The following is a 21,392-nucleotide window of genomic DNA, read 5'->3' on the forward strand; positions in this document are numbered from 1 at the left end:
GGCTCCTCATTAGCAGAGATAATTATGTGGGCGTGGCTTTCAGTTCCTAATTAGCCCCAGAGGGCGTTCATCACTTAATTGAGCGCTCATCGAGCATTCACTCTGGCGGCCCTACAAAACAGGGAACCCCCAAATCACCCATCCTATTTGTGACCCCATTTTTGCGCTGGTACAATTCCTCCCGCGTTACTCAACACGACAGAGGAACATTCCTCGCGTGTTACTCAGCACCGTAGGAACGTGTCGGGTCCAGCCTGGCAGAAACTGTTGGTGGAGGAAAACACAGCCCAGGTGTTTTTATAGCACCACAGGTTGTTAAAAGGAATAAATGAGGTGTAATTTCCTGACAGGGTGACCCTGGGGACAGTGGAGTGGCACACGTGCCTCACCTTCCTGCCTGCTCCAGCCACTCTGCTGTCCCCTCTCGGCTCCCTCCCGGAGCACAGGGACCCGTGCCGTGCCGTGCCGTGCCACCGGCCGGGCAAAGGTCCCGCTGTGACCTCTGTCCCCAGCGCCACCCCGCTCCCGGCCATGGAGCTGCTGGGGGCTCTGAGCCCCCCGTGGTGGCTCCTGCCGCTCCTGCTGCTGGCCCTGCTGCTCCGGGCCACCCGCAGGAGCCCCTGGGACCCCCGCAAGTGTCCCGCCGACCTGACGGGCAAGACAGTGATTGTCACCGGAGCCAACAGCGGTGAGCAGGGAGGGGCGGCGGGGACACGCGTGTGGGAGGTGGCGTGATGGCCGAGGGGTGACCTGCAGGGGACATAGGTGTCCCTTGGCCAGCCCAGGACCCCAGACCGTGCTTTGGCTGCAGAAGAAGGTGGTGGCCACCCCTGGGCACCCACAGTGTGCTCGCGGTGCCCCCTGCTCACCTTCCTTAACTCGGGACTGTTAATGACTGACGGACAAGGCCACCACGGCCACCATGTCACACACATGGGTCACTGCTCCCACCTCTGTTCCACTGCTGGAGATGCTGGGACCCCCAGGCTGGGGTTGGGATGTCCACACACATTTAGGGACAGAGTGACCCCACACGTGCTGGGCTCCATCCCCTCCCCAGCGCCCTCCATTCCCTGCTGGGCGGTTTTGGCCGTGCCAGGGGCTGCCCAAACCCCAAAGGACCAGCGGGACATGGCTGGCATCCCCCACACCCCCTCCGTGTCCCGCAGGCATCGGCAAGTGCGTGGCCATGGAGCTGGCCCGCCGCAACGCCCGCACCATCCTGGCGTGCCGGAGCCCGGAGCGGGGCCAGGCGGCCGTGCGGGAGATCCGGGCGGCCACCGGGAACCCGGCGGTGCTGCTGAGGCTGCTGGACACCGGCAGCATGGCCTCGGTGCGAGCCTTCGCCGCCGCCGTGCTGCGGGAGGAGCCGCGCCTGGACGTGCTGGTCAACAACGCCGGAGTCACCGGTAGGTGCAAACCGGACAAAACCCTCCGGGGCTCCAGAGCCCGCCCCGATGCCCACGGCGCTGCCCCGCTGTGAGGGCACCAGCTGTCGGTTTGTCTGTCTGCACTGAAGGCGTTTCAGACGGTAATTCTAAGCTGGGAGCCGGTGTTGATCTGTTGGAAGGAAGGAGGGCTCTGCAGAGACTCAGATGGGTTGGATGGATGGGCAGAGTGCAGCAGCATGGAGTTGAATCAGTCTGAGTGAGAGTTCTACATTTTGGGCACAAAAATCCCCTACAAGGTTACAAATTGGGGACGGTGCTCAGGCAGAAACCTGGGGGTGCTGCTCAACAGCTGGTTGAACGAGAGCCAGAAATGGGCCTGGGGGCCAAGAAGGCCAATGGCTCCTGGCCTGGGTCAGGAATGATGGGGCCAGGGAGGTCACTCTGCCCCTGAAGAATGGTGTGCCCAGCAGGGAGGTCATTCTGCCCCTGAAGAATGGTGTGCCCAGCAGGGAGGTCATTCTTCTCCTGTAGAATTCTGTGCCCAGCAGGAGCAGGGAGGTCATTCTGCCCCTCAAGAATGGTGTGCCCAGCAGGGAGGTCATTCTGCCCCTCAAGAATGGTGTGCCCAGCAGGGAGGTCATTCTTGCCTTGAATAATTCTGTGCCCAGCAGAAACAGGGAGGTCATTGTGCCCCCGTACCTGGCACTGGTGAGGTCACACTTCGAGTGCTGTGTCCAGTTTTGTCCCCTCAGTCTGAGATGCTCAAACACAAGGCTGATGAGGGGATTGGAACACAAACCCTGTGAGGAATGTTTGAAGGAACTGGGGCTGTTCAGCCTGGAGAAAAGGAGGCTCAGAGGTGCCCTTATTGCTCTCTACACCTTCCCAAAGGGAGGTTTGGGCACCTGGGATCAGTCTCTGACAGAACCAGAGGACACAGCCTCCAGCTACATCAGGGAAGGGATAGGTTGGATATTAGGAAGAAAATTTCACCAAAAGAATAATAAAGTACTGGAATGCTCTTCCCAGGGTGGTGGAATCACCATCTCTGGGTGTGCTTAAAAAAGCCTGGCCATGGCACTTGGGGCTAAAGTCTGGGTGAGGTTTGAGGGCATGGGTTGGACTGGATGATCTGAGAGGTCTCTTCCAACCTCATCATTCTGTGATTCCGTGTTCGGACTCAGGTGTTTATTATTTCTTATCAGTAAAACAATCTCACTACTGTGAGTTGGGCAGCTTTTCATCAGAAGGCACAAAATGGCCAACAATCTCTTGTTATAAGGTCCTTTAAGACTGAACTATCCAATTAAAAACCGACACCTAGATTATTTTCCCTTTTAACCTAATAACTGATCCCAATGAGGATCAGGACTTTTCTGCCCAATTACAAAATGCCACCCAAACCCATGAAGAAGAAACCCAGGATGACACTCTGTGCCCTCCATCTTGCTTCCATCCACAACATACTAAAAATCCCAAACCCTCAATTTCTCACCTACACTTACACTACTCTCTATAATCTCTTTTACACTCTTGTGGATTCCAGTCTATCTTGAAGTCTGGGAAATTTTCTCCATGAATGAGAATCAAAGTCAGTGCTCCCCTGGGGTCAGGGCAGCCCAGAGCAGACAGAGAAATATTCCCATTTCCTGGGTTTCCTCACCCACCCTCTTTTCCAGGGCTGCCCTTCGCCATCACGTCGGAAGGATTGGAGCAAACCTTCGCCACCAACTACCTGGGCCACTTTCTGCTCACCAACCTGCTCCTGGGTGAGTGCAGGGCCTGGGGGAGTCAGGGGGGGGCTCTGGGGACTCCACATTGGTATAATTATCAATTAATAATTGGTCATTATTGGTATAATTACCAATATAGCTGGAGGGATGTGCCTTGGATTGTCTGGCACGAACCAAACAGCGGCACTGTGGTGTTTCACCCCAGAGACACTTTTGGCCTGCTGGATGTGTGGTGTTTCACCCCAGAGACACTTTTGGCCGGCTGGATGTTGGAGCTGGGCACGTGGAGAGAAGTCCAGGCATGCAGGAGCTCTGGTGGTGGTGGGATGGAGCTTCCTCTCATAGAAAATCTGCTCCTCAGGTTTCTCTTTGGCAGAGAAGCTTTAAGGCGATGGTGAAGGAAAGGAGTTGGTTCTGATGCAGGCCCACAGGCCTCTGAATCCAGAACAGCTCCAACAGAACTCCCCAAAACACGTGGCTGCTCTTTCACCCAAGGGAGGGGAGGAGGGAAGGGGTAGGAGCCACCATCCAGGTACAGGAGAGGAGGTTTCAAGGGACAAAGGACACCTGGATGGCCCAATGTCCCCCAGTGGTGGAGGCATCTTTTGAATTCTGCCAATTCTCTTCTGGAATGCCAGGACTGACAGACAGTGCTGGGAGGGGTCGGGAGAGGAGACTGGCACACCTGGCAGGGGATTTTCAGGGGTATTGATGCAAACCATGACATGGCACCACAACACCAACCCCTGCTTGGCACAGAGCTGCTGAAGGCCTCGGCGCCCGCCCGGGTGGTGAACGTGTCGTCGTTCCGGCACAGCGTGGGCACGGCCGACAGCGGGTACCTGACGGGGCAGCGGCGCCCGGGTGGGCACGACGCCGCCTACAACAGCACCAAGCTGATGAACGTGCTCTTCACCGCCGAGCTGGCACGGCGCCTGCAGGGCACAGGTGGGTGCTGGGCCGTGCCACCCTGTGCCAACTCCCTGTGCCAGATCTCAGGGGCTGCTGGCAGAGCTGGGGGGTCTGAGAGACTCACTGGGATCCCTCAAGGGTGGGAGTTCAGGCTGGGGCTGCTCCTGTTGGTTCCTGAGGGATTTGGGGTCTCTGGGGTGCCACCCTGCTGATGGTGTGACCTGGCAAGGGTGACAGCCAACACACTGAGCCTGGGCATGGTGGGATGTGGGGTCCCTGAGGTGCCACCCTGCTGACAGTGTGACCTGGCAGGGGTGACAGCCAACACACTGAGCCCGGGCACGGTGGGTTTGGGGCACTGGGGTGCCCACCTTGCTGATGGTGTGACCTGGCAGGGGTGACAGTCAATGCACTGAGCCCGGGCATGGTGGGTTTGGGGCAATGAGGTGCCACCCTGCTGATGGTGTGATCTGGCAGGAGTGACAGCCAACACACTGCGCCCTGGGCATGGTGAGTTTGGGGCCCTGGGGTGCCCACCCTGCTGACAGTGTGACCTGGCAAGGGTGACAGCCAACACATTGAGCCTGGGCATGGTGGGTTTGGGGCACTGAGGTGTCACCCTGCTGACAGTGTGACCTGCCAGGAGTGACAGACAACACACTGAGCCCGGGTGTGGTGGGTTTGGGGCACTGGGGTGCCCACCCTGCTGACGGTGTGACCTGGCAAGGGTGACAGCCAACACACTGAGCCTGGGCATGGTGGGTTTGGGGCACTGAGGTGCCACCCTGCTGACGGTGTGACCTGGCAGGGGTGACAGCCAATGTGCTGAGCCTGGGCATGGTGGGTTTGGGACACTGACAGTGTGACCTGGCAGGGGTGACAGCCAACACACTGAGCCTGGGCATGGTGGGATTTGGGGTCCCTGAGGTGCCACCCTGCTGATGTGTGACCTGGCAGGGGTGACAGCCAATGTGCTGAGCCTGGGCATGGTGGGTTTGGGGCACTGGGGTGCCACCCTGCTGATGGTGTGACCTGGCAGGGGTGACAGCCAACGCGCTGAGCTCAGGTGTGGTGGGTTTGGGGCACTGGGGTGCCCACCCTGCTGACAGTGTGACCTGGCAAGGGTGACAGCCAACACATTGAGCCTGGGCACGGCGGGTTTGGGGCACTGGGGTGCCACTCTGCTGATGGTGTGACCTGGCAGGGGTGACAGCCAACACACTGAGCCCGGGCATGGTGGGTTTGGGGCACTGGGGTGCCACCTTGCTGATGGTGTGACCTGGCAGGGGTGACAGCCAACGCGCTGAGCCCGGTCATGGTGGGATGTGGGGTCCCTGAGGTGCCACCCTGCTGATGGTGTGAGCTGGCAGGGGTGACAGCCAATGCGCTGAGCCCGGGCATGGTGGGTTTGGGGCACTGAGGTGCCACCGTGCTGATGGTGTGTCCTGGCAGGGGTGACAGACAACACATTGAGCCCGGGCATGGTGGGTTTGGGGCACTGGGGTGCACCATGGTGGGTTTGGGGTCCCTGAGGTGCCACCCTGTTGACGGTGTGACCTGGCAGGGGTGACAGCCAACGCGCTGAGCCCGGGCGTGGTGAGCACCAGCATCATGCGCCACTTCAGCCGGCCCGTGCGGGCGCTCTTCGCTCTCCTCCGACCCTTCATGAAGGTGAGCGGGGCCAGTCCTGCCCATCCCGGGGGCAGCAGGGTGGGAGGGAGGGTGATACCAGCCCCCTCCTCACCCCCATTTCCCCTCAGTCACCCGAGCAGGGCGCTGCCAGCACCATTTTCTGCGCCATCTCGGAGGAGGCCGACGGCATCAGCGGGAAATATTTCGACAGCAGCTGCCAGCTGGCGCTGCCCTCGGAGCTGGCCCGCGATGCTGCGCTGGCTCGGAAGCTCTGGGAGGCATCGGAGCGGCTCACGGGGCTCTCGGAGCGGGGCTGAGCCACCGGGATGTCACCCCTCAATGGCAGCACAGGGACACTGCTGCTCTGCTCCCCCTGTGCTGCCCAGGGGACAACGCGGCGCTGGCCAGCTGTGACTGTGACACTTTTATTATTAAAAACCCCGTCGCTACTCCCAGGTGATGTCCAGCTCCAGGCGCTGCTTCCTCACCTCGTGCAGGAAGCTGTCGTAGTCGCGCCGGTGGATGTCGGGGCAGCGCGACAGCTCCAGGCGCCGCAGGGGCCCCTCGGTGCCCAGCAGGTGCCACACGGTGCCCGGGCACACGCGGCTCCCGGCCAGCGACAGCTCCCGCAGCTCCCGCAGCCCCGGCAGCGCCGGCTGCAGCACCGAGTCCAGCGGGAAGGGCAGCGCCAGCAGGCGCAGGGTTTGCAGCCGGGGGGCCCCGCAGAGCAGCGAGGCCAGCGTGGAGCAAAGCACGGGCCCGTGCGAGGCTGGAACGGGCCCGGCCAGGCTCAACGTGAAGCTCTGCAGCCGGGACAGCCCCCGGGGCAGCAGGTCGGTGGCCCAGCGTGGTGGTGGGGCAGAGGGTTCCTCCTCCTCCTCCTCGGGGGGCTCCTGGTGGGTGTGGGGGTCTGGTGGTGCCTCCAGCTCGGCGGTGAAGCTCTGCAGGCCGGGGCAGCTGGCGAGGAGGGCGGGCAGCGACAGAGGGTCCCAGCAGGTGAAGCCGTGCAGGGTCAGGGCACACAGGCGGGTGCCCAGGCTCTGTGCCAGGGGCAGCAGCGCTGCCAGCGCCCGGCCGTGCCGCCCAGAGCAGCCCAGAGTCACTCGGGACAGGCAATGCCAGCCCTGCAGCTCCCGGAGCCCTGAGGAGCCGGGATTGTCCCCGAGCCACACGCTGAGCTCCTCAGCCTGGGGACACACGGCGTGCACGGTGCTCAGGGCGTCCTCCTGCACCTCCTCCAGCTGCCGCAGGGGCAGCGTGAGCGGGACTCCCTCCCCTGCAGCCCCCCGGCTCCGTGCCAGCTCCCGCAGCGAGGGGAATCCCTCGGAGTCCTCGGTGCCACCCAGCTGCCCCGAGTGCAGCAGGCACAGGGCATCCTGCAGGGCACCGTGTGCCAGCACCTCCAGGCACGGCAGCGCCAGCAGCAGGAAGGCCACGGCGGCCACCGCATCGCCGTCCCCGGCGTGCTCCAGGTCGCGGGCCAGCAGCACACGGAGCGCGGGACAGCCCGGGCTCCGCTCGGCGGGGTCGTAGCCCAGGTGGCGCAGGGCGCGCGGTGTCACCTTCCTGCAGCCGGTGACATCGAGCTCCCGCAGGTGGCGGCAGCAGGAGCCCACGGCCGACAGCACCTGGAGGTTGGCCTGGGTGTGGGCCAGCCCCAGGCGGCGCAGGCGGGGCAGCCCCTCGGCCACGTCCACCAGCACGGCCGGGGACAGGCGCCCGCAGCCGCCCACATCCAGCACCCTCAGACCCTGCGGGCACACGGGGACAGCCTCAGGGAGCGGGCAGGGGGCACGGGTGCCACCCTCACCCCCTGCGAGACTCAGAGAGGGTGGGCAGGCCCTGTGTGCTCCCCCTGTCCCAGCCCCTGGGCACATGGATGATGGCACCCCCAGCTCCATTGATGGTGGGCACACCAAGCTCTATCCCCCTTACCCCATGGAAGGTGGGCACCCCCAGCCCTAAAGGATGGGCACATTTGTCCCACTCTCCCATCCTCTTAGACTCTGGTCACACACAATTTAATCCCCTCTGCCTCACACACCATGGCACTCCCAGCCCTGCTCCCCAGAGTGTTGTCACCCCCTGCCCCATGGATAATGGGCACCCACCCCAACCTCCATCCCCCCTGCCCCGTGGAAAATGGGCACCCCCAGCCCTACAAAAAATGGGCACCCCTGTGCCACCTTCCCATCCCCCTAGAGGGGGTCACACCCAGCCTCACTCCCCCTGCCCCACACACTCCCAGAGTGTTGTCACCCCCAGCCCCATGGAAGGTGGGCAGCGACCCCAAGCTCTATCCCCCCTGCCCTATGGAAAATGGGCACCCCCAGCCCTACAGAGGATGGGCACCCCTGTGCCACCTTCCCATCCCCTTAGACTGTGGTCACATCCAACCTAATTCCTCCTACCCCACAGCCCTGCTCCCCAGAGTGTTGTCACTCCCTACCCCATGGACAATGGGCACCCACCCCAACCTCCATCCCCCCTGCCCTATAGAAAATGGGCACCCCCAGCCCTACAAAGAATGGGCACCCCTGTGCCACCTTCCCATCCCCTTAAGAGTGTGATCACACCCAGCCTCACTCCCCCTGCCCCACACACTCCCAGAGTGTTGTCACCCCGTTACCCCACGGACGATGGGCACCCCCATCCCCCTGCCCCCTCTCCCAGCCCTGCCCCGTGCCCACCTGGCAGCGCAGCACGATCAGGTGCCCCAGGGCGTTGTTGGCCAGGCTGGGGCAGGCTGTGAGGCTGAGCTGGCGCAGGTGTGGCAGCAGCAGCAGGTGCAGCGCCGCCCTCGACAGCCGCCGGCTCGTGCCCAGCAGCCGCAGCAGCTCCTGCACCAGCCCGCAGGCTGGGGGGCACAGCGGGGTCAGCCGGGCCTGGGGACACCCCGTGCCACCCACGGGGGTCCCAGGGGTCCGGGGCACCCCCCCAGAGCTCACCCAGGTCGTTGAAGGGCCCCACGAGGAAGCGGAACTGGTACTCGTCCAGGTAATTGTCACTGTAGTCCTTGGCCCAGAGACTCTGCATGTGCTGGGCCAGGCTCTGCAGGCACAGCGAGGTCAGCGTGGGCACTGCCCACCGCTGGGGCATCCCTGCAGGGCACAGGGACAGGGACAGTCACCATGGGCACAGGGACAGGGACAGTCACCATGGGCACTGTGCCACCAGGACATCAATGGGACAGCAAGGTCAGCATGGGCACTGCCCAGCATTGGGGGATCCCTGTGTGGGCACAGGGACAGGGACAGGCACCATGGGCACTGCCCGCCGCTGGGGCATCCCTGCAGGGCACAGGGACAGGCACAGTCACCATGGGCACAGGGACAGGGACAGTCAGGGACAGCCACTGTGCCACCAGGACATCAGTGGGACAGCGAGGTCACCATGGGCACTGCCCGCCGCTGGGGCATCCCTGCAGGGCACAGGGACAGGGACAGTCACCATGGGCACTGCCAGCCACCAGGGCATCCCTGGGACAGGGACAATCAGGGACAGCAGGGACACCACCACCCCTCACAGCCCGACCCCAAACTGGCTCAGAAAGCGCCTGGTGCCGGTTCTGGTTTCATTCCATTCCCGGTGGGAATAAACCCGGGAGTTAACCGGCACCGGGAACCGCGGCGGATGAACCGGCACCGGGAACCGCGGGGGATGAACCGGCACCGGGAACCGCAGCTCAGCCCCGGAAATTGCCCCGGGTCAGCCCAAAGCCCACCCGCAGCTCCCGGTGGGCACCGGGAATGGATCCCGCGGCTCCGAGAGTTATCCCGGGCTTAACCAGGACCGGATCCCGCGGCTCCGAGAGTTATCCCGGGCTTAATCGGGACGCGGGACCGGATCCCGCGGCTCCGGGAGTTATCCCGGGCTTAACCGGGACCGGATCCCGCGGCTCCGGGAGTTATCCCGGGCTTAACCGTGACCCGGGACCGGATCCCGCGGCTCCGGTGTCCCTGGAACTGAGCAAAGAACGAATCCAGACGGGATCGTTCAAGCCCCAGCCCGGCAGCAAATCCCGGTTTTGGATCTCTCGGGAACGATCCCGGTGCGAGCAGGGGGTGGGGAAGGGGAACGGGAGCACCGGGAGAAGGGAAAAAACTCCGGGGTGGGGAAAAAAATGTTTCAGGATCAGGAAAAGGTCATTGGAGATGGGAAAAGACATGCAGGAATCGGGAAAAAAATACTGTAAAAAGGAGAGCCACGGGAAATGAGTCCTGGGGAATGGGGGAAATGGGAAATGGGGAAAAAAACCCCTGGGGAATGGGGAAAGAACATGGAAAATGGGAAAACACACTGGGAAATCGGGAAAGAAATCAAGGAAATGGGGAAAGAGCTCCAGGAAATGGGAAAAGAGCACTGGGAAGTGAGAAAAGAGATGGGAATTTGGGAAAAATCCCTGGGAAATGGGAAAAAAACCTTAGAAATGGGGAAAGAACATGGAAAATGGGAAAACACACTGGGAAATCGGGAAAGAAACCAGGGAAATGGGGAAAGAGCTCCAGGAAATGGGAAAAGAGCACTGGGAAGTGAGAAAAGAGATGGGAATTTGGGAAAAATCCCTGGGAAATGGGAAAAAACCCCTTAGAAATGGGGAAAGAACACAGAAAATGAGAAAAGAACCACAGGAAATGGGAGAAAAAAACTGTAGGAAATGGGGAAAACTCCCAGGAAATAGAGAAAGAGCCCTGGGAAATGGGGAAAAAAATGGGAAAAGGGGAAAAAAATGGGAAATGGGGAAAAAAAATGGGAAATGGGGAAAAAACTTCAGGAGGAGACCCCCGGGAATCGGGAAACAGAGGAACAGAGGGAACAGAGAGAGCTCTGGGACACGGTGAGTAATCAGGGCAGGGCTGTGTCACTGTCACTGCCACTGTCACCAGGGCAGGGCTGTGTCACTGTCACTGTCACCAGGGCAAAGTCCAATGGGAACTGCCATGGACACCAGGAGGGGACAGTGGGTGGGACACGGAGATAGGGCACTGGGAAATGGGACATTGGGATGGGATAGCAGGGATGGGACACTGGGGATGGGAGACCAGGAGGGGACACCAGGAGGGGACACTGGGATGGGACATTGGGAAGGGACACTGGGAATGGGACACTGGGATGGGACATTGGAATGGGACACGGAGATAGGGCACTGGGATGGGACATTGGGATGGGACATTGGGATGGGACATTGGGGATGGGACATTGGCTTTGGGACACTGGGATGGGACACCGGGAATGGGACACCGGGAATGGGACAGTGGGGATGGGACACTGGGATAGGACATTGGGAATGGGACACCAGGAGGGGACACCAGGAGGGGACACCGGGAGGGGACACCAGGGATGGGACATTGGGATGGGACATTGGGAAGGGACACAGGAGATGGGGACATTGGGATGGGATAGCAGGGATGGGACACCAGGAGGGGACATTGGGATGGGACACGGGGATAGGGCACTGGGACTGGGACACTGGGGATGGGACATTGGGATGGGACACCAAGAGGGGACATTGGGGTTGGGACATTGGGATAGGACATTGGGGTTGGGACACTGGGAATGGGACATTGGGATGGGACACGGAGACAGGGCACTGGGATGGGACATTGGGAGGGGACATTGGGATGGGACACAGGGGATGGGACATGGGGAATGGGACACCAGGAGGGGACATTGAGATGGGACACGGGGATAGGGCAGTGGGACTGGGACACTGGGGATGGGACATTGGGATGGGACATTGGGAGGGGACATTGGGAAGGGACACGGGAGATGGGACACTGAGAGGGGACATTAGAATGGGACACCAGGAGGGGACACAGGAGATGGGGACACTGGGATGGGACATTGGGATGGGACATTGGGATGGGACATTGGGATGGGACATTGAGATGGGACACGGGGATGGGACACGGGGATGGGACACGGGGATGGGACACGGGATGGGAGCGATCACCGGGACGGGCCCAAACCCTTCCCGGAGGTTCCGGATCGGGTCCATCAGGGAAATCCCAAGGGAGGCAATTCCCCCCTTCCATCGGCCCCTTCCACTGGGGACCCTCGCTGACCTTGAGACCCCCGCACTTTGGGGTCCCCTCTGCGCGGTCCCCTCCCCAAACCCCAAAATCCCACCCAGAACCCAGCCCCAACCAAACCCCAAGAACACCCACGCCGTTCCCATGGCAACACCTCCCGCCACCCCCCCCTTGCTGCGGGCGAGCCGCGCTAGCCCGGCAGCACTCACCGAGAGCCGCTCGATCCCGTCCCGCCGCGTTGCTTCCTCCTCCTCCTCCTCCTCCTTCTCTTTTTCCTCCTCATCCTCCTCCCCGAGCCTGGCCCCGCCATCACTTTCGCTGCCTTCACTTTGCTCACTGCGCATGCGCAATGAATAAAGACCCTTCCTCCCTTACTTCTCCTGCGGGCTGCCCTATGCTATGCCTGACTATGCTATGCCTGACTCCCAGCGCGGCTATACAGGCAGGGTGGAGGTGCCTGATGAGTCAGGCACAGCGCGGGCAGCCCGCATGGGCTTTGCTACCATCCGCCCTTACTGCCCTCACGGGCTGTCCTATGCTGTGCCTGACTCCCAGAGCTGCCATACAGGCAGGGCGTGGGGGCCTGATGAGTCAGGCATAGCGCGAGGCAGCCCGCGGGGGGCTTTGTCACCGGGCGGGGTCGACGGTACCGGGAGCGGCCGGGCCGGAGGTACCGGGGGGAGGCCTGAGGGGGGTCGGGGGTTCCCGGGAATGGCGGGGATGCGGATTTTGGGGCGGGAGAGACGCTGGGAGGAGCGGCGGTGGCGGTGCGAGGCCGAGGGTCCTTCGTTGTGAGGGCTCTGAGGGGGTGTGTGAGGGGATTGGGGGCTCTGAGGGGGTTTAAAGGGTTTGGCTGTGGGTAACGGGGATTTTAGGGGATTTTAGGGGATTTAGGGGCGTTCGAGGAGGTTTAGGGGTGTACGGAGGGATGCATAAGAGACTTGTGAGGAGTTTATGGGGATTTAGGGGTGTTTGAGGGATGCACGAGAGATTTGGGGTTTATGGGGTCTAAAAGGGTTTTGGGGGATCCTGGCGTGGTTATTGGGGTGGTTTTGGGGTGTGGGGGTGTCTGTGGGGGCATTTAGGGCTATTTTGGGGGGGATTTAGATGTTTTTAGGGGCATTTTTGGGGTTCTGGGAGGGTTCATCTGGATGTTTGGGGGATTTAGGGCTTTTTGAAGGCATTTAGGGCAATTTGGAAGGGATTTAGGGTTTTTAGGGCCATTGTGGGGTTTTGGGGGTGTCTGCAGGGGCATTTGGGGATGTTTTGGGGCATTTAGGGCTGTTTTGAGGGGATTTAGAGGTATTTTGGGGCATTTAGGGCTCTTTTGGTTTTTTTTAGGGCATTTAGGGCTGTTTGGGGTCTGTGTGAGGGGTCAGGGATGGGATTTGGGATTGGCATGGGGAAGGTGGCAATGACCCAGCCTGGAGCTAATTAACACCCGGGCTAATTAGGGGCAGCTCATTTAGGGTGCCAACGTGGGAAATTCCCACTGGGAATTTTGGGATTTTGTGTGATCCGCCCTCATTAACCCCATACAAACAATGAATTCCCATTAATGAATTCCCCTTAATGAATTCCCAATAATGAATCCCCAAATTTAATTACCAGTAATTAATTCCCATTAATGAATTCCCAATAATGAAATCCCAAATCCCACAGAAAAATCCCAAATCCCACTGAGAAATCCCAAATCCCATTGAGAAATCCCAAATCCCACCTGGAAATCCCAAATCCCACTGAAAAATCCCAAATTCCCTCCCCAATTTCCAGCAGATTTTTGGGATTTTCTTGTAGGATTTTCAAAATCCCAAAGAATTCCTGCAATTTTTGGGATTTTTTTTTTTTGGGATTTTGGGATTTTTCTCCCTCCATTCCCAAACTTGGAGCTTTTGGGATTTAAGCACAAAAATTTAATGATTTTAGGGGATTTTATGGGATTTTATGGGATTTCAAGGGGAAATGAGGGATTTTATGGGATTTTATGGGATTTATGGGATTTATAGGATTTCAGGGAGGTTCTGTAGGGTCTGGGGGTGCAGAGCTCTGCCCTGTTTTTTTGGGATTTGGGGTTTTTGAAGGGTTTTGGGGTTTTTGGGAGGGAATGGGGTTTTTTGAATAAATGGGGTTTTGATGGATTTGGGATTTTTTTTTTTTGCAGGGATTGGGGTTTTGATAGTTTGGGGTTTTTAGGAGGAATTGGGATTTTTTATTGAGAGAATGGAGTTTTGAGGAAATAGGATTTTGGAGGAATTGGGGTTTTTTTGAGGGATTGGGGTTTTTTAAAGGATTGGGGGTTTTTGAAGAAATGGGATTTTGATGGATTTGGGGTTTTTTTTAGGGATTTGGGGTTTTGATAAAATGGGATTTTTGGAGTTATTGGGATTTTATGAATGGGGTTTTTTTTGAGGAAATGGGGTTTTGATAATTTGGGATTTTTGGAGTTATTGGGATTTTATGAATGGGTTTTTTTTTGAGGAAATGGGGTTTTGAGAGTTTGGGGTTTTTTTGGATGTTTTGGGGTTTTTGAGCAAATGGGGTTTTTTAGAATGGGATTTTTTGAGGAATTGGGGTTTTGATGGATTTGGGGTTTTAGGAGGAATTGGGGTTTTTTTGGAAATCCGAGAATAAACTTCAAATCCGAGGCTTTGAGATGCTGCAAACCCCGAAATTTCCGCTGCCACCACCCAAAAAAAAATCCCAATAATTCCCCGAAAATTCCTAAATCCGTTTAAATCCGTTAATCCCAATGAGAGATTCCCACTGACCTCGGGGAGGAGGAGCAGGAGGAAGAGGAGGAAGGAGGAGGAGAAGGAAAAAAAATCGGGAAAAAATCAGGAAAAGATCAGGGAAAAAAAAAAAATCAGGAAAATACCAGGGGGAAAAGTCGGGGGAAATCGGAAAAAATCGGGGAAAAAATCGGAAAAAAATCGGGGAAAGAAAATCGGGAAAAAATCGGGTATAATCCGGGAAAAAATCGGGGAAATATCAGGGAAAGAAAATCAGGGAAAAAAGTCGGGGAAAAAAATTGGGGAAGAAAATCGGGGAAAAATCGGGAAAGAAAATCAGGGAAAAAAATGGGGAAAAAATCAGGGAAATATCAGGGAAAAAATCGGGGAAAATCGGAGAAAAAATCAGGGAAAGAAAATGGGGGAAAAAATGGGGGGAAGAAAAATCGGTTAAAGAAAATTGGGGAAGAAAATCGGGGAAAAAATCGGGAAAAAATGAGGGAAATATCAGGGAAAAAAAAAATCAGGAAAATATCAGGGGAAAAAATCGGGGAAAAAATCGGGGAAAAAATTGTGAAAAAATCGGGGAAAAAATCAGGTATAATCCGGGAAAAAATGGTGAAAAAATCGGGGAAAAGCGGGGAAAAAATTGGGGAAAGAAAATCAGAGAAAAAATTGGGTAAAAAATTGTGAAAAAATCGGGGGAAAAAAAATCGGGGAAAATCGGGAAAAAAAATCGGGTATAATCCGGGAAAAAATGGTGGGAAAATCGGGAAAAAAGTGGTGAAAAAATCGGGGAAAAAAAATCGGGCAGAGAAAAATCGGGAAAGAAAACTGGGGAAAAAATCAGGGAAGAAAATCTGGGAAAAATCGGGAAAAGATCAGGGAAAAAAAATCAGGAAAATACCAGGGGAAAAGGTCCGGGAAAATTGGGGAAGAAAATCGGGAAAAAATCGGGGAAAAAATCGGGTATAATCCAGGAAAAAATGGTGAAAAAATCGAAGAAAATCGGGGGAAGATTGGGGAAAGAAAATCGGAGAAAAAATCGTGAAAAAATCGGGGAAATATCAGGGAAAAAAATCGGGGAAAGAAAATCGGGAATTTAAACACCAATTTCTTATCAATTAATTTTAATGAATTTCAGTGAATTTTAATGAATGTAATGAATTTAATGAATTTAATGGAAATCTCTGGGAGTGGTACTGGGAATCCCTGAGACTGGAGTGAGTGGCACTGGGGGTGGCATAGATGGCACTGGGAATCTCTTAGAGTGGCATGGGTGGCACTGAAAGTGGCAGGAGTGGCATTAGGAGTGGCATGGGTGTGCTGTGGGTGGCACAGGGAGTGTCATGGGTGGCACTGGGAGTCCCTGGCAGTGCCAGGAGTGGCACTGGGAATCCCTGAGACTGGAGTGAGTGGCACTGGGAATCCGTGGCAGTGACATGGGTGGCACTGGGGGTGGCATAGATGGCACTGGGAATCCCTGAGTGTGGCATGAGGGGCACTGGGACTCCCTGGGAGTGTCATGGGTGGCACTGGGAATCTCTGAGACTGGAGTGGGTGGCACTGAGAATGGCATGGGTGGCACTGGGAGTGGCAGGAGTGGCACTGGGAATCCCTCAGACTGGCATGGGTGGCACTGGCAATCCCTGGGGTTGGCAGGAATGGTACTGGGTGTGGCATGGGTGGCACTGGGAATCCCTGAGGGTGGCATTGAGAATCTCTTAGAGTGGCATGGGTGGCACTGGGAGTGGCAGGAGTGGCACTGGGAATCTCTTAGAGTGGCATGGGTGGCACTGGGAGTGGCAGGAATGGCACTGGGAATCCCTGAGAGTGGAGTGGGTGGCACTGGGAGTGGCATGGGTGGCACTGGGAGTCCCTGAGAGTGACAGTGGGAATCCCTGGGGTTGGCATGGGTGGCGCTGGGAATCCCTGGGTGTACCAGGAGTGGCACTGGGACTCCCTGGGAGTGGCATAGGTGACACTGGGAGTGGCATGGGTGGCACTGGGAGTGGCATGGGTGGCACTGGGAGTGGCATAGGTGGTGCTGCGAATCACTGAGAGTGGAGTGGGTGGCACTGAGAATGGCATGGGTGGCACTGGGTGTGGCATAGATGGCACTGGGAATCCCTGAGAATGGCATGGGTGGCACTGGGAGTCCCTGGGAGTGGCAGGAGTGGCACTGGGAATCCCTGGGATTGGCATGGGTGGCACTGGGAATCACTGAGAATGGCATGGGTGGCACTGGGAGTCCCTGGGAGTGGCAGGAGTGGCACTGGGAATCCCTCAGACTGGCATGGGTGGCACTGGGAGTCCCTGAGAGTGGCACTGGGAATCCTTGGGAGTGGCATGGATGGCACTGGGAATTGCTGAGAGTGGCATTGAGAATCTCTGGGAGTGGCATGGGTGGCACTGGGAATCCCTGAGAGTGGAGTGGGTGGCACTGGGAATCCGTGGCAGTGACATGGGTGGCACTGGGGGTGGCATAGATGGCACTTGGAATACCTGAGGGTGGCATTGAGAATCTCTTAGAATGGCATGGATGGCACTGGGAGTGGTATAGGTGGCACTGGGAATCCCTGGCAGTGGCAGGAATGGCACTGGGAATGGCATGGGTGGCACTGGGAGTGGCATGAGTGGCACACGGAATCCCTGGGCATGGCATAGGTGGCACTGGAAATCCCTGAGAGTGGCACTGGGAATCCATGATTTTATTCTGGAATTCCATTATTTTATTCTAGAATTCGATGATTTTATTCTGGAATACCACGATTTTATTCTGGAATTCCATGATTTTATCCTGGAATTCAGTGATTTTATTCTGGAATTCCACGATTTTATTCTAAAATTCCACGATTTTATTCTGGAATTCCACGATTTCATTCTGTAATCCCATGATTTTATTCTGGAATCCCACGATTTTATTCTGGAATTCCATGATTTTATTCTAAAATTCAATAATTTCATTCTGGAATTCCACTATTTTATTTAGGAATTCCACGATTTTATTCTGGAATTCTACTATTTTATTCTAGAATTGCATGATTTTATTCTAAAATTCCATGATTTTATTCTGGAATTCTATTATTTTATTCTGGAATTCCACTATTTTATTCTGGAATTCCACTATTTTATTCTAGAATTCAATGATTTTATTCTAAAATTCCATGATTTTATTTTTGAATTCCATGATTTTATTCTGGAATTGCATTATTTTATTCTAGAATTCCATGATTTTATTCTGGAATTCCACGGTTTTATTCTAAAATTCCACGATTTTATTCTGGAATTCCACAATTTTATTCTGTAATCCCACGATTTGATTATAGAATTCCATGATTTTATTTTGGAATCCCATGATTTAATTCTGGAATTCCACGGTTCTATTCTAGAATTCCATGATTTTATTTTGGAATTCCACGATTTAATTCTGGAATTCCATTATTTTATTCTGTAATCCCACGATTTCATTCTGGAATTCCACGATTCTATTCTAGAATTCTGTGATTTCATTCTGTAATCCCACGATTTTATTCTGTAATCCCATGATTTTATTTTGGAATCCCATTATTTTATTCTGGAATTCCAGGATTTTATTCAAATCCAAGCAGGAGCTGGGGAGCAGTGCTGGGACTTTGCTGTGTTGAAAACGGGATTAATGGGATTTCTGGGAATTTTGAGTTTTCTCTTCAAGTTTTCTGGATTCTTTTTCTCTTCAATCTTTCTGGATTTTAAATTCCCTCTTCAAGATTTCAGAATCTGAGTTTTCTCTTCAAATTTTTTGGAATTTAAATTCCCTTTTCAAACTTTGTGGAATTTAAATTCCCTTTTCAAGCTTTCTGAATTTGAGTTTTCTCTTCAAGCTTTTGAAATTTGAGTTTCCTCTTCAAGTTTTCTGGGTTTTTTTTCTCTTCAATCTTTCTGGAATTTAAATTCCCTCTTCAAACTCTCTGGAATTTGAGTTTCCTCTTCAAGTGTTCTGGATTTTTCCCATGGCTCTGTGAATAGGTGACGTTGGTGACATTTGCTGGCAGGTTCTGCCAGGGAAGCAAGGCGGTGATTTCTCCTTCTATGCATGAAATAATTCAGATTTTCGAAATATTTTAAACTGGTTTAGAACCTGAGGCTGAGGAGCTCATTGTCTGTGGAGCTTTTTGGAGAATTTGGGGTGGATTTTGTGCATTTTAACCAGCAGGAGAGGGGAGGCCGTGACCTGAGGTGACTCTGCTGGAGTTCCTGCGGCTGCCGGGGAGAAATTCCCAATTTCCAGCTGCCTTTGGTGTGGGTTATCCCAGTTGTTTATCCTGCTGGCTCCTAAATCCCCTGGGCAGTGCCCAGTCCTGGTGGCTCCCAAATCCCCTGGGCAGTGTCCCCGGGGATGGAATTTTGGCTCCCAAATCCCCTCAGCAGTGGCCACTCCTGGTGGCTCCTAAATCCCCTTGTTATTGGCCAACCCTGGTGGCTCCTAAATCCCTTTGTTAGTGGCCTGTGCTGGTGGCTCCTAAATCCCCTTGGCAGTGCCCATTCCTGGTGACTCCCAAATCCTCTCAGCAGTGTCCAGCCCTGGTGGCTCCTAAATCCCCTGGGCAGTGTCCCAGGGGATGGAATTTTGGCTCCCAAATCCCCTCTGCAGTGGCCACTCCTGGTGGCTCCTAAATCCCCTTGTTATTGGCCAGCCCTGTTGGCTCCCACATCCTCTCAGCAGCAGTCGGCCCTGGTGGCTCCTAAATCTCCTCGTTAGTTCCCATTCCTGGTGGCTCCCAAATCTCTTTTGCAGTGGCCACTCCTGGTGGCTCCTAAATCCCCTGGGCAGTGCCCAGTCCTGGTGGCTCCCAAATCCCTTCTGCAGTGCCCACTCCTGCTGGCTCCCAAATTCCCTTGGCAATGCCCCAGTGCTTGTGGCTCCCAAATCCCTTCTGCAGTGCCCATTCCTGGTGGCTCCTAAGTCTCCTGGGCAGTGTCCCAGGGGATGGAATTTTGGCTCCCAAATCCCATAGGCCGTGGCCATTCCTGGTGGCTCCCAAATCCCTTTGGCAGCAGCCAGTCCTGGTGGCTCCTAAATCCCTTTGTTAGTGGCCTGTGCTGGTGGCTCCCAAATCCCCTGGGCAATGCCCAGTGCTTGTGGCTCCCAAATCCCTTCTGCAGTGCCCACTCCTGGTGGCTCCCACATCCTCTCAGCAGCAGCCAGTCCTGGTGGCTCCCAAATCCCCTTGGCAGTGTCCCTGGGGATGGAATTTTGGCTCCCAAATCCCCTTTGCAATAGCCAGTCCTGGTGGCTCCAAAATCCCCTCATTAGTTCCCATTCCTGGTGGCTCCTAAGTCCCCTGGTCAGTGTCCCCAGGGATGGAATTTTGGCTCCCAAATCCCCTTGGCAGTGCCCAGCCCTGTTGGCTCCCAAATCCTCTTGGCAGCAACCAGTCCTGGTGGCTCCCAAATCCTCTGGGCAGTGTCCTAGGGGATGGAATTTTGGAATTTTGGCTCCCAAATCCCCTAGGCAGTGGCCACTCCTGGTGGCTCCTAAATCCTCTTGGCAGCAGCCAGTCCTGTTGGCTCCCAAATCTCTTTTGCAGTGGCCAGTCCTGGTGACTCCTAAATCCCCTTGTTATTGGCCAGCCCTGTTGGCTCCCACATCCTCTCAGCAGCAGCCAGTCCTGGTGGCTCCTAAATCCCCTCGTTAGTTCCCATTCCTGTTGACTCCTAAATCCCCTTGGCAGTGTCCCAGGGGATGGAATTTTGGAATTTTGGCTCCCAAATCCCCTAGGCAGTGGCCATTCCTGTTGGCTCCCAAATCCCCTGGGCAATGCCCAGTCCTGGTGGCTCCTAAATCCCTTTGTTAGTGGCCAGTCCTGGTGGCTCCCAAATCCTCTCAGCAGCAACCAGTCCTGGTGGCTCCTAAATCTCCTTGTTAGTTCCCATTCCTGGTGGCTCCCAAATGTCTTTTGCAGTGGCCACTCCTGGTGGCTCCTAAGTCCTCTTGGCAGCAGCCAGTCCTGTTGGCTCCTAAATCCCCTCATTAGTCCCCATTCCTGGTGGCTCCCAAATCCCCTGGGCAGTGTCCCCGGGGATGGAATTTTGGCTCCCAAATTCCGTTTGCAGTGGCCACTCCTGGTGGCTCCTAAATCCCCTTGTTATTGGCCAGCCCTGTTGGCTCCCACATCCTCTCAGCAGCAGCCAGTCCTGGTGGCTCCTAAATCCCCTGGGCAGTGCCCATTCCTGCTGGCTCCTAAATCCCTTCATTACTGGCCACTCCTGGTGGCTCCCAAATCCCCTGGGCAGTGTCCCCAGGGATGGAATTTTGGCTCCCAAATCCCCTCTGCAGTGCCCATTCCTGGTGGCTCCTAAATCCCCTTGGCAGTGCCCAGCTCTGGTGGCTCCTAAATCCCTTTGTTAGTGGCCTGTGCTGGTGGCTCCCAAATCTCTTTTGCAGTGGCCAGTCCTGCTGGCTCCCAAATCCCCTGGTCAGTGTCCCCGGGGATGGAATTTTGGCTCCTAAATCCCCTGGGCAGGGCCCAGTCCTCATGGCTCCCAAATCCTCTCAGCAGCCAGCTCTGTTGGCTCCCAAATCCCCTTGGCAGTGTCCTAGGGAATGGAATTTTGGCTCCCAAATCCCCTCAGCAGTGCCCATTCCTGGTGGCTCCCAAATCCCCTGGGCAGTGTCCCAGGGGATGGAATTTTGGCTCCCAAATCCCCTTGGCAGTGCCCATTTCTGTTGGCTCCCAAATCCCCTTGTTAGTGCCCAGTGCTTGTGGCTCCCAAGTCCCCTTGTTATTGGCCAGCCCTGGTGGCTCCTAAATCCCTTTGTTAGTGGCCTGTGCTGGTGGCTCCCAAATCCCCTGGGCAGTGCCCATTCCTGGTGGCTCCCACATCCTCTCAGCAGCAGTCGGCCCTGGTGGTTCCTAAATCTCCTCGTTAGTGCCCAGTCCTGGTGGCTCCCAAATGTCTTTTGCAGTGGCCACTCCTGGT

General features: G+C 56.0%; 3 protein-coding genes across 3 annotated transcripts in view; 2 read left to right on the forward strand and 1 right to left on the reverse strand.

Annotated features, from left to right (window-relative positions):
• The first annotated feature begins 483 nt into the window (after positions 1 to 483).
• LOC141729104 (retinol dehydrogenase 13-like) lies at positions 484 to 6,123 on the forward strand. Its single transcript, XM_074540654.1, has 6 exons — positions 484 to 688; positions 1,170 to 1,409; positions 3,071 to 3,160; positions 3,884 to 4,072; positions 5,601 to 5,707; positions 5,797 to 6,123. Exons 1-6 carry the CDS (start codon positions 532 to 534, stop codon positions 5,983 to 5,985), a joined length of 972 nt encoding a protein of 323 aa, XP_074396755.1. The 5' UTR covers positions 484 to 531; the 3' UTR covers positions 5,986 to 6,123.
• Positions 6,070 to 12,191, reverse strand: LOC141729103 (F-box/LRR-repeat protein 6-like). The gene is made up of 4 exons (XM_074540648.1): positions 11,910 to 12,191; positions 8,617 to 8,769; positions 8,359 to 8,525; positions 6,070 to 7,419 (listed from the first exon to the last, which is right to left on the reverse strand). The coding sequence occupies exons 2-4, from the start codon at positions 8,765 to 8,767 to the stop codon at positions 6,115 to 6,117; spliced, it is 1,623 nt and encodes a 540-aa protein (XP_074396749.1). The 5' UTR covers positions 8,768 to 8,769; positions 11,910 to 12,191; the 3' UTR covers positions 6,070 to 6,114.
• Positions 12,192 to 12,219: 28 nt separating this feature from the next.
• Positions 12,220 to 21,392, forward strand: part of DCTN1 (dynactin subunit 1) — a 75,725-nt gene continuing 66,552 nt past the window's right edge. Inside the window, exon 1 of the mRNA XM_074540622.1 lies at positions 12,220 to 12,370. The gene's annotated coding sequence lies outside the window, so the exon portion shown is untranslated. The remainder of the gene's footprint in view (positions 12,371 to 21,392) is intronic.

This window comes from Zonotrichia albicollis, chromosome 5 (genome assembly GCF_047830755.1).
Source record: "Zonotrichia albicollis isolate bZonAlb1 chromosome 5, bZonAlb1.hap1, whole genome shotgun sequence".
Taxonomy (NCBI): domain Eukaryota; kingdom Metazoa; phylum Chordata; class Aves; order Passeriformes; family Passerellidae; genus Zonotrichia; species Zonotrichia albicollis.